Source organism: Monodon monoceros, unplaced genomic scaffold (assembly GCF_005190385.1).
Source record: "Monodon monoceros isolate NGI ecotype Baffin Bay Population unplaced genomic scaffold, NGI_Narwhal_1 Super_Scaffold_18, whole genome shotgun sequence".
Lineage (NCBI taxonomy): Eukaryota > Metazoa > Chordata > Mammalia > Artiodactyla > Monodontidae > Monodon > Monodon monoceros.
The window spans coordinates 44,296,922-44,309,878 of NW_021703774.1; the positions used below are offsets into that span (position 1 = coordinate 44,296,922).

The 12,957-nt window shown below is 36.1% G+C and overlaps 1 protein-coding gene across 4 annotated transcripts in view; it reads left to right on the top strand.

Annotated features, from left to right (window-relative positions):
- Positions 1-12,957, top strand: part of EDEM3 (ER degradation enhancing alpha-mannosidase like protein 3) — an 89,798-nt gene that overhangs the window by 54,079 nt on the left and 22,762 nt on the right. For all 4 annotated transcript variants that reach the window (XM_029229067.1, XM_029229065.1, XM_029229064.1 and 1 more), the window contains exons 17-19: positions 1,485-1,676; positions 2,984-3,149; positions 5,232-5,417. In XM_029229067.1, the coding sequence (XP_029084900.1) occupies positions 1,485-1,676; positions 2,984-3,149; positions 5,232-5,417 (544 nt within the window). The remainder of the gene's footprint in view (positions 1-1,484; positions 1,677-2,983; positions 3,150-5,231; positions 5,418-12,957) is intronic.

Below are 12,957 nucleotides of genomic sequence, written 5' to 3' on the forward strand. Positions count from 1 at the left end.
CCTCACCTTGCCTTCCCCTCACCTTGCCTTCCCCTCACCTTGCCTTCCCCTCACCTTGCCTTCCCCTCACCTTGCCTTCCCCTCAGGTTTCTGTCTCATCCCTATTCTTGCCACATCATCCCTCCTTCCCTAACAAGACTCTGTCTGCTTCCTTACGTTTCCCTCATCCTCACTCCCCAGTGGTGGGAATGACATCCCTGATGACATTGCTTTCACATGGGTCACCAGTGACATAATTGCCAGCCAGTAGCCCCTTAGTCCTCCTCTGATTGAACTTTTATGTAACTATTGGCTGGCCTCTTCTTAAAACCTACCCCTTTCTTGGCTTCCAGGGTATTCCAGCAACACCTTTCCAAATACTCTGTGCAATATTTTGTAGATTCCTTTGCAGCTCTTCTCGGCACGACTCAGTGTAGGCACTACCAAAGAATCTGGATCGTATGTTTTTCTTACTATACTTCAATAGTGTCATCTATTTCTACAACCTCTGCTGTCATCTTTGTACACATGATACATGTATGTAATCCTGATTTTACTTTACTTCTTAAACCCAACTTTACTTTACTTTTTAAACCCAGCTATAATCTACCTGTCGTACATTTCTGCATCTCAATCTCAATCTGTCCAAACCTGTTCTCTCTCCCTGCTCCCACTACAGTCTGTCTCTCTGCCCTTTCGTTCTCCATCTCAGTCAACCCTATCATCATTCTCTAAGTCACCAAAACTAAAAATCTCAGAATGGGCTTGCATTTCTTTCTCCCAGCTCCTTTCCATTCTCCTCTATCCTCTATCCCTTGTCAGGTTCCATTGACTTTTTCTATAAGGTGTTAGGAATTCATCCTTTTCCTCCTGTAGTCAGGCACTCTTCAACTTTTCCTCTATTAAGATTCAATTTGAATCATTCCAAATATTTCCCAGATACACACTGACAGAATCAGTCCTTCCTTTGTCTATGTTACTAGTCCACTTTCCCACTTGAGAAATTTTATCATAGCTAATTTTACATGTCTCTCTCCTCTAGATACAAACTTCTTAAAGTAAAAGATTATGTCCCTAGTGCCTAGTCAAGTACTGAGATGTGATAGGTGCCTGATACTTACGTTTTGAATTTAATCTGGTTGTTGGTTCACAATTTCGAAGAAGGAGGGCAATATGGGTCAGTTATGAGGTTTATTTCTTAAAAGGGCAACCAGAGGAGAGAACAAGCAAAGTGAGCATTTAGTGGAAGTGCACTTCTCAATTTGTATCAAAAGTGGTTTATAGGACAGTGAAAGAGACATTAATAAAAATTACAGATGTTATATTCAGAAAATATTTCCAGAAATAATATTTTTGAGAACAAATAAGGCCATAAATATTTGGTAGAGACCAAAACTGATAGGATAAATTTTAGAGTAGAAAACTATAGTGCAGTAGTATTTAAGAAATCAAAAAGTTGAAAGTTTCCAGAAAGAAAGGATAAAATTAATTTGTTTCTTTCCTAGGCTGCTAGTTCAATTGACGCGGAAGATGGGTTGAGGTTTATGCAGGAGATGATTGAATTGTCAAGTCAGCAACAAAAAGAGCAGCAGCTACCTCCACGAGCTGTACAAATTGTTTCTCACCCATTTTTTGGCCGGGTAGTGTTAACTGCTGGTCCAGCTCAGTTTGGGCTAGATCTGTCTAAACATAAAGAGGTATGTACACCTATAATATGCTTGTTGAAATTGAACTCAAATATTATTTAAGTATTGTCTAATTTCTTAGTCTCTTTTCTAATTTAGTAGTTTTAACTTATTTAAAACACCTAAATATTTAATCTCCCAGATTAAAGTAAATTAAAATTAAAAGTGTATCTTGAAAATATTGAGTCATAATTTATGTATGCAGTATGGTTATAAAATTTTACTTAAAGTGTTCAGATATTGTTCTCTAATTCAATGCCTTTAACTTATCTAAAAATGGTTTTCAAACTTTTTAACTACTGAAACCTTTCTTTGAACAAAAATCTAACTCAGAGGCTTAATGTAGGGAACAGCTAAAGCAGAGGTGCTCCGGACAAGTGGCTGTGGAGAGCATCAGACACTGAGGTTCCACTGAGCAAATTTGGAAGGCCATTAAGCTAGTCTATCGTATTAGTTTTACTGTAGGAAATGAAGTTCACAGGTTCAACTGTCTGACTAAGTGGTAGCAAAGCTAGCCACTAGACCAGAACCCAAGTATTCTGATCATCTAAAGCCAGTGGTCTTTGAACTCTGTTACCCCCAATTTAAACTTTTTCTAGTGTATATTTTAAAGCTATGTACGTTTATAGTTGATTCATTTATTCAATAACTCTTATTCTAGGTAGTATTTTAGATATTTGCTATGTATCAAGTTTACAAAAACCAGTGAAGATTTATGCCCTCATGGAGTTTACCTTCTAAGAGAGAGAAGGATCTTAAAACATCTTTACACTCTCATCTTTATAATCAGTTCTCTGGTGGATTTAATTTTTCTAGGAAGAAGAACTGCTTGCAGATTCATGTAGATTAAATCCATTTTTCCCCTCTTTCAAAAATTTTTCCTGTTACCAGTGATGGTTTAAAAATGGTTCCCAGCTTCTTGTAAGTGTAGGTATGGGTACGTAGTGAGTCAGCCTGAGGTTCCAACTTTACCACTTACTAACATAGTGACTTTGAGCAAATTATGTAAACTGAATCTCAGTTTTCCCGTACGTAAAATGGAAATATTATCTGTATTACTTCACTCAGAGTCATTATAAAGATCTGGTTTAGTAATTTACGTAAAAATGCTTCATAAACTGCAAAGCACAGTAGAAATATTGGTTGGGTACTATAATATACAAAATGTTCAAAACAAAAATTTATGCTAAATACATATTGTATATGTTATCATTAGAAAAGAAGTGAGGTCTACTTAAAGCTCTAGATATTGAATTTTAATGACTAGGTAGTGATTGGAGAAGATAAAAGATTACTTAAGTTACTTTTATTTCTGCCAGACAAGAGGATTTGTTGCAAGCAGTAAACCGTACAATGGTTGTTCAGAGCTTACTAACCCTGAGGCAGTGATGGGAAAGATTGCTTTGATACAAAGAGGACAGTGCATGTTTGCAGAAAAGGCACGCAACATCCAGAATGCTGGAGCCATTGGTGGCATTGTTATTGGTAAGTAAGCCTCCATGTCATTGTGTTGACTAAGACATAATTTTTAGGGTTTTTCCTTTCATTTTCCAAACTTTTATCAGAGTTTGGCATTATTTTTACTTCACTAGCCGGCATAATGGATAGGTAATCCAGTGACTCTCTTAAGAATGTGTATATATCTCATATCTTGTTTGAAAGCCTAGATTTGGGTTTCTATATATTAATGCCAATAAAAGTACTTGGGGTCCGGTGTGAAGGTGCAGTAGGAGTGAGTGCTAAAAACACCCAATACCATGGATAAAAAAAATGGGCCCACGAGATCCAAAGCCCCCTAGGAGCAAGAATTACACCCTGCCACCTCCAGTGGGGAGTCACTGAAAGTATCCATGACTCCACATAGGTGCCGGCTTTGGAGTCAGACACGTGGGGTTGTAGTTCCTGGCTCTACCACAAAATCATGGTGTAACCTTGGCCCAGCTTTAGTTTCTTTATCTGTTTATTCCATAGCGTATTTTTTAGCTCCAGTGAAAATGGTAATAAATATCCTTTAGGTGGTTGTAAGGTTTGAAGATAGTATATATAAAATTTCCTAAAATAACTGACATATCATGGGTATAAGCACTAGTTGCTAGCAAGTTTTTATCTCCTTGGGTCTTTTTCCACTGAAATTATAAACTTCAAATCATTTTACGCATGTATTTCAACCAGTGTGTTTGCCTTTTCATTTTCCACAGAAAAATCACTGATATCCTGACAAGCAGGGCATGACTATCAGGGAAAATATAAATTTTTCTATGCTTTAAGTAAATATGAGTTTACATTCAGAAAGAACTGGAAAACCTGAGATCACATCCTATTTGTGAAGTTAGTTCTTCTGTATAGATTGTCTCCCAGGGGAACTCCATTTTGAATTTGTTCTTTCTAAATAGGATAGATTTCCTTTTTGAACTCAGGGTAAGTAAACATTAAGAGATTTAAAATAAAACAGTAGGATTTAGTTCAGTGAAACATTATTTACTTTGCAGTTTGCTTATCTCATATCGGCACGCCAGTGTTAATTTAATGAATGCATGAATTTCATTAGTCTAAGTAAGTATTAGGAGAAATTCTGCTTCATAACTTAAATGAGTGGTTGGCAAACTACAGCCTGCAAGCCAAGTTCAGCTCACTGCCTGTTTTTGTAAATGAAAGTTTTCTAGAACACAGCATGTCAGTTTGTTTCCATGTCATCTATAGCCACTTTCAAGCTACAGTGGTGGAGTTGAGTGGTTGTAACAGTGACAAGCAGCAGAGAGACTGAGGGTCAGGTAACCATCCTTTGTCTAGTCAGTTACTGCTAAGGGGATGGGTTCTACATGGTATTCTCCACTTAGAAGGGCCTATCCACGCAAGCTGCCTGTGAAGGGATGGGCAAGTTCTCCAGGGAGACTGGCATGTAAGATTAGGGCTGGACATAACTGGCATCACCAGTAAAACAGTATTTAGCAGCCGTACTCCTATTATTTAGCCGGCGTAAAGTAACAATAGTGTTTCATTCAACTTACAGAGGAAAAAACAGTATAGTCATAATTATTCCTTGTGAACAGTATATTAAAAAGAACCGTCAATTTGTAGTTTGGTAAAACAATATAATGCCATTCGAAGAAATCCTAAACAACAATAAAATTTCATAGTTCTATCATTGTAATTCAAGTCATTGAATTTTTCCATTTTTAGGCTTTTTCATAAGCATGTGAAATCTTTATAGTCATAATCCTAGAATTTTGTGTTCTACTTTTTTTATGTAATAATAACATTTTGTTTTTCTGTGTGTTCCCTCAGGTAGTTCGTTATAATTTACTTATAAGAGTTTACAGTTGTTGACAGTTACAAAAAGCACTCCAGTAAACTTTTTCAGGCATAGATCATTTTGCTTCTTTTGAATTATTTCCTCAGGATAGATTTCTAGGAGTAGAATTAGTGGGCCCCAAAAGTATGAGTGTTTCTATGGTTCTTGATGCAGAAAATTAATGCTGTCAACAGGTAAACAACAGTAAAGATTGGTAGCTAGACCTTTTTAATGGATGAACATTTTTATGTTTGCTGTATTCATTTTCTGGCTAGATGACAATGAGGGGAGCAGCAGTGATACTGCCCCTCTGTTCCAGATGGCAGGTGATGGAAAGGACACAGATGACATCACAATCCCCATGCTGTTCTTATTCAGTAAAGAAGGAAGTATCATATTGGACGCCATCCGGGAATATGAGGAGGTAGAGGTCCTCCTTTCTGACAAAGCAAAAGATCGAGGTAAGGGTAAAAAATCATTTGTATTCAACTTAGCATTAATTTTCCTAACTTGATAACAAAAATGAGTTACAAAAAGATTATTTATGGTTCACTGGTAAAAGAAGTAAACTTTTTAGAAGATGGTTTCAAAATATATTTTTCTTTTGGAAAAAAGGGTAGTAAAATGTTTATTTTGCTTTGTTCGCTGAGTTAGAATGTTTCTAGAATTATATTTTTGTATGTAATTTATAATTTTTGCTATAATTCTGCCCAGTGATAAAAATACAAGAGATTACACTGAGTCATTTTTAATATCCACAGATGTTCACATTCAATTTCACTGATACTACATCTTCTATTTTTTTAATAAGGAATAAAAAGAGATTGTATAGAAGGGTGTTGTATACAATATAATAGTAGTGGGGTTTTACCAGGCCACCTATAATCAAATGACCACTGTCTTGATGAAGGCAATAGAAATCTAGCAGCTTCTTTCCATTGAGATCCAAGTTCATCACATAGGTATTTATAAGTTACAAGAGTTATACATGGCAGATGCCTGAAGAACAAGATAGCATGCCTTAATTCATGATATAGTCCTCTCTAGGCCAAAATGTTTGTTAGTAACTTGAAAGCTCTTTGAAACCCAAATTGCTGTATAAATGCAAGGTCTTAACTAGTATTCTTTCATAGTTTCACATCTAGGAATAGGGGAGAAATGAGGGAAAGTGAACCATCAGATATAGACTGAAATCCTGCTTATAACAGCAGTCTTTCTTATCCACTGGAGATACCTATAGAGAGAGCAGTACTCCTCCCACCCCCCCTTAAATGGATAAAGTTGTATAATATGCACAGGGTTGTTGATGTTGGGATGTTTGCTTGGTAGATAGGTAGGAAACTTATTCATTTCAATTCAGTATATCTTCCAAGTGGAACAATAAAAAAAAAAGTTTAGCAATAATCTAGTGCTAGCCAAATTAGTGTTTTGTCTTGTCTTCTTGTATTGCTTTATTTTTTGAGATTCATTGAGATGTCAACTATTTAAGGACTGTGGAGTGAGTAGGATGTATGTAAGGATATAAATAGAAACAGTAGAAAGGATTTCTGATCTTCTTAAATCCGCCTATGTGCCTGTTTTTTTTTTTTCTGAGCCCTTTTTTCCAACTCAGATCTTCTTTCCTATATACATGCATTTAAGCACATCAAACACAGGCAAAATATTATTCCATATAACTCTTTAATGTCTTTGCTTTTTTCCCCCCTATTTTGTGCTACCATTGGAATTTCAGCAGCAATATTAAAAGGTAAAATGATTCCGAGCTACATTATTAATAGTAGTAAGTATCTTTAATAAGCCTTAAATTACATATATGTATGTGTATATATACATGTATATACACACATGTGTGTGCACATATATATATTTCAGTGGCTACCATGATAATATCTGGTTTAAAGTAATTAGATTATTTTCATGTCTAGTCAGCTGTCCCATAATGATTGTTTTTTTTTTTTTTAATTAATTAATTTATTTATTTATGGCTGTGTTGGGTCTTCGTTTCTGTGCAAGGGCTTTTCTGTAGTTGCAGTGAGCAGGGGCTACTCTTCATCACAGTGCGTGGGCCTTTCACTGTCGCGGTCTCTCTTGTTGCGGAGCACAGGCTCCAGATGCGCAGGCTCAGTAGTTGTGGCTCACGGGCCTAGTTGCTCCGCGGCATGTGGAATCTTCCCAGACCAGGGCTCGAACCCGTGTCCCCTGCATTGGCAGGCAGATTCTCAACCACTGCGCCACCAGGGAAGCCCCCATAATCATGATTCTTTATTGATCTATAAATCAGTTTATTTACGTATAAATGAAATATCTAATAGGTGAGTTCAGTAGTCCATACCAACGCAAGAGTCACTCTAACAAACACGTTGTATGGCACGTGTTATTTTTGATTACTTTTTATTTGAATGCAGTGTAAAATATTTAAAAGATCGACTTGTTTAAAAAACCCGTGTATGTGTAGGAGTGTGTGGGGTGAGGACTGGAAGACTGTGGTAAAGCATGTGCTTCTTATACCAGAGAAAAGATATGAAAAAAGATCAGTTCTACTATTTAAAAAAAGTCTGAACAGTGTAACAGTATTCCCTTAAGGACCTTGAAATAAAAGGGCTTTATTTAAATTATATATATTTTTTAAGTTTTGATAGTCAATTTTTTGAACTGTTTTTCTGTTATAGAGTGATATTTTGACAAAGAGTCTTGAAAAATTGCCCTTTTGGTATAGCTTTTTAAAGAACTGTACGGCATTATGAACTATCAGCAGTGAGTTATAGTATAATTGGTAATATTTATCAGTGTAACTGAAGTCAGTGATAATAGTTTTATTAAATCAACTGCTTTATTCACTTAGGAAAATATTCTAAGTTAACGTCTGTAGTGGTCATCATTAATTTGTCCTTTGCCATTACTGCATGCATCAGTGTTTCTCTTCTGCATCAGAATCAGCTGATGTAGTAGTTAAAAGTGTAGATTCCTGAGTCCTACTCCAGAGTATTGAATCAGACTCTCTGAAAGTGGGGGATCAGAATCTGAAATTTTAAACAAGCATCCCAGTTAATTGCACACAGCTATACTTTGAGAAACACTAAACAAGACCAAGAAGGCACCCCGCGCCCCTCTTTTTTTATCTCCTAGCTCTGTATCTGGCCATATTGTGCCATCAAGGGTACTAGGTGGGATTATATAAGTACACCAAATAATAGCAGCCTTAAATCTGAACGATAAAATGTCATCCAGATTGGCTTTTCTAAAAATCTCATTCCACAGATACGTATTTCCCTTAAAAAGTCACACAGTTTTGGTTGAGGCATTCCTCCCACGTATTAAGACAGAAAACAGAAACCCCAGAACAAGCCCCCACTCCCACCTTCTAAGTCCCAGCTATTAATATAGAAGTATCTGCAGCTGTCCTATCTGCTAGCAAAAATGTCCAGATAAATTACTACACATTCTTCTTCAGAAATAAAGCATTAGTAATTTATCAAGTGGAAATGCTGCTTCCTCAGATCAAACCAGTCACACTTCTAAAAATTAAGTTATCCATAGGAGTGTTAATGTCATGTCTGTCATGTGTCCGTTTCCAAAATTTCAAGAATTTGTAAAGGTACTTAATAATAATTCCCACCCTGTGCCCACAAACAAAGGACACTGTGTTGTTTACCCTTAGATCCAAATTGAAACAATTTACAATTGAGATTCAATTGACTTTTCCCAGTAGTATTTCTCAACGGGAAAAAAAAATCAGCATTTAAAAATTTCAATACATTGTCATACTTATAGTTTATAGTGTAGAATTCCAGTGCCTTAAGAGCTATAGACAGATATTCTCAGGGCTACTTCTATATTTGTGTCTGTCTGGTAAAGAGGCAGACAGAGAAAACAGGAAATAAAAGAAAGGTCTCATGGTTTGAACTGCTCAAGATTTAAGTGTGGCAGTGTTACTTTTCCTAAGATTATCCTCCACTCAACTTGATTGCAGTGAATCTGTCCTTTGGTTGATCTGTAGAACTTAGATTGCTATTGGAAGGAATTTGATTCTGAGGAGACAAATCTAGTATGCAAACAGATGGCATCTTTGCCTGGAAAGGGGCAACTGAAACATTAGCAGAATCAATACTTACCTACCCCAGCTTCTCTTCTCCAGCCACCGCGTGTTTTCTCATGCACTTTTGCATTTGCACATCTCTTCCCTCTTTCTGGAAATGCCTTGTTAATCCCTATCCCACTCCTACAACCTTTTCCTCTTTAAAAACGTTCAGTCATTCTAAATACCAAGTATTTTAAATGCTATCTTTTCTATGAACTTTTCTCTTATTTTCATAGATAAAATGTATGGACATCTTCTTAATATGGTTGCACAGATACTTTGACATTTATATTACATTGTACTTCTTTACCTGTGTGTCAGCTCTGTATTCCTTGCTTTCAGTAAATGCCGGTTGTGTGGATAAATGAATGATTGTAGAACATCCAGTCTCGAAGTCTTTGCCAAGGTTCCTTTGTCCTCTCATTATTAAAACTTAGTACTTTTCTTTTTTTTTTTTTCGGTATCTTGAGATTTTCTTCATTCTTTTTTTTCTTTTTGCTTCCTGTGTTTCTGATACACCATTCCTGAATTTGATGATGTATAGTCATTACACTCTTAGGACTATGATACTCCATACTGTGACAGCAGGCACCTTAGAATGAAGATTTGTAGTGGTGTGGTAGATTCTTTCTTCCTTTTTGTACTTCTCCAACTGCCATTTTTATTTAGCTGGTTGTTGCCACTTTGCTATATATCAGATATTCTTATATATTCGATCTGTTTTTGGACTTGCTCTTCTTTTCCACTAATCTGTTTGTTTATTCCTGTGCCAATAATAAAAGTTTGCTATTTTGAATAAATTTTAATATCTGATAAGGCAACTCTCCTGTCACTAATACTTTTCAGAATTTCTTGACTTCTCTGTGACGTATACTCTTCCATAGGAATTTAAAAATAATTCTATCTGGTCCCAAAAGAAAAGAAAGAGAAGTAGAATTGGGATTCATTTTGGAATTGTATAATTGCACACCTTACATATAAACAGGAAAATTTTGTTAAATATTGACTTTCCATCAAGGAACATACACTTACCTGTAAATTGAATCAGATCTTGTTTTAAGTTTTCATTGAGATTTTGTAGTATTAAGCAAGAAGATTTCTTAATAAATTTAATTCTGTGTTGTAGCTTCTACTTTTATTGGGGTTATTTGTATTTTATTAGCATTATTTGTATTTTATTGGGGTTATTTGTATTTGCCTACTTATTTTTACCCTCCTTATCAAATTCTTTTATCTTGATAGTGTTTTTAAAAATTGAGTTGCTTTGAGTTTAAGTATAAAACACAATCTGAAAATACACTTGATCTTTCCTTTTCCTATATTACACTGTTACTTTTTAAAATTGAAGTATAGCTGATTTACAATGTTGTGTTAATGTCCGTTGTACAGCAAACTGATTGAGTTATATATATTCTTTTCCAATGTCGTTTATCAGAGGATATTGAATATAGTTGCCTGTGCTATACAGTAGGACCTTGTTGTTTCTTTATCCATCCTATATGTACTAGTTTGCATATGTTAATCCCAAACTCTCAGTCCTTCCCTCCACCACCTCCCCTCTCCCTTGGCAACCAGAACTCTGTTCTCTGTGTCTGAGAGTCTGTTTCTGTTTTGTAGATATGTTGATTTGTGTCGTATTTTAGATTCCACATGTTAAGTGATATCATATGGTATTTGTCCTTCTCTCTGTGACTTACTTCACTTAGTGTGATAATCTCTAGGTCCCTCCATGTTGCTGCAAATGACATTATTTCATTCTTTTTTATGGCTGAGTAATATTCCATTGTGTGTGTGTGTGTATACACACACCACATTTTTTTTTTTACATCTTTATTGAAGTATAATTGCTTTACAATGGTGTGTACATGACATCTTCTTTATCCATTCATCTATTGATGGACATTTAGGTTGCTTCCATGTCCTGGCTATTTTAAATAGTGCTGCAGTGAACATTGGGGTGCATATATCTTTTTTTCCTCTTAACATCTTTACTGGAGTATAATTGCATTACAATGTTGTATTAGTTTCTGCTTTATAACAAAGTGAATCAGCTATACATATACATATATCCCCATACCTCTTCCCTCTTGCATCTCCCTCTCTCCCACCCTCCCTATTCTACCCCTCTAGGTGGTCACAAAGCACTGAGCTGATCTCCCTGTGCTATGCGGCTGCTTCCCACTAGCTATCGATTTTACATTTGGTAGTGTATATATGTCCATGCCACTCTCTTACTAAGTCCCAGCTTACCCTTCCTCCTCCCCATGTCCTCAAGTCCATTCTCTAGTAGGTCTGCGTCTTTATTCCTGTCTTGCCCTTAGGTTCTTCATGACCTTTTTATTTTTTTAGATTCCATATATATGTGTTAGCATGCAGTATTTGTTTTTCTCACATAACTCTGTGTGACAGACTCTGGATCCATTCACCTCACTACAAATAACTCAATTTCGTTTCTTTTTATGGCTGAGTAATATTCCATTGTATATATGTGCCACATCTTCTTTTTTTCTTTACATCTTTGTTGGAGTATAATTGCTTTACAATGGTGTGTTAGTTTCTGCTTTATAACAAAGTGAATCAGTGAATCTACCTTAACGTTTGGTAGTGTATACATGTCCATGCCTCTCTCTCGCTTTGTCACAGCTTACCCTTCCCCCTCCCCATATCCTCAAGTCCATTCTCTAGTAGGTCTGTGTCTTTTTTCCTGTCTTACCCCTAGGTTCTTCATGACCTTTTTTTTCTTAAATTCCATATATGTGCATTAACATCCGGTATTTGTTTTTCTCTCTCTGACTTACTTCACTCTGTATGACAGACTCTAGGTCTATCCACCTCATTACAAATAGCTCAATTTCGTTTCTTTTTATGGCTGAGTAATATTCCATTGTATATATGTGCCACATCTTTATCCATTCATCTGTTGATGGACACTTAGGTTGCTTCCATATCCTGGGTATTGCAAATAGAGCTGCAGTGAACATTGTGGTACATGACCCTTTTGGAATTATGGTATTCTCAGGGTATATACCCAGTAGTGGAATTGCTGGGTCGTATGGTAGTTCTATTTTTAGTTTTTTAAGGAACCTCCATACTGTTCTCCATAGTGGCTATATCAATTTACATTCCCAGCAGCAGTGCAAGAGGGTTCCCTTTTCTCCACACCCCTCCAGCATTTATTGTTTGTAGATTTTTTGATGATGGCCATTCTGACTGGTGTGAAGTGATACCTCATTGTAGTTTTGATTTGCATTTCTCTAATGATTAGTGATGTTGAGCATCTTTTCATGTGTTTGTTGGCAATCTGTATATCTTCTTTGGAGAAATGTCTATTCAGGTCTTCTGCCCAGTTTTGGATTGCGTTTTTTGGTTTTTTGCTATTGAGCTGCATGAGCTACTTGTAAATTTTGGAGATTAATCCTTTGTCAGTTGCTTCATTTGCAAATATTTTCTCCCATTCTGAGGGTTGTCTTTTCATCTTGTTTATGGTTTCCTTTGCTGTGCAAGAGCATTTAAGTTTCATTAGGTCCCATTTGTTTATTTGTGTTTTTATTTCCATTTCTCTAGGTGGTGGGTCAAAAAGGATCTTGCTGTGATTTATGTCATAGAGTGTTCTGCCTATGTTTTCCTCTAACAGTTTGATAGTGTCTGGCCTTACATTTGGGTCTTTAATCCATTTTGAGTTTATTTTTGTGTATGCTCTTAGAGAGTGTTCTAATTTCATTCTTTTACATGTAGCTGACCACTTTTCCCAGCACCTCTTATTGAAGAGGCTGTCTTATCTCCATTTTATATTCTTGCCTCCTTTATCAAAACTATGGTGACCATATGTGTGTGGGTTTATCTCTGGGCTTTGTATCCTGTTTCATTGATCTATATTTCTGTTTTTGTGCCAGTACCATACTGGCTTGATTACTGTAGCTTTG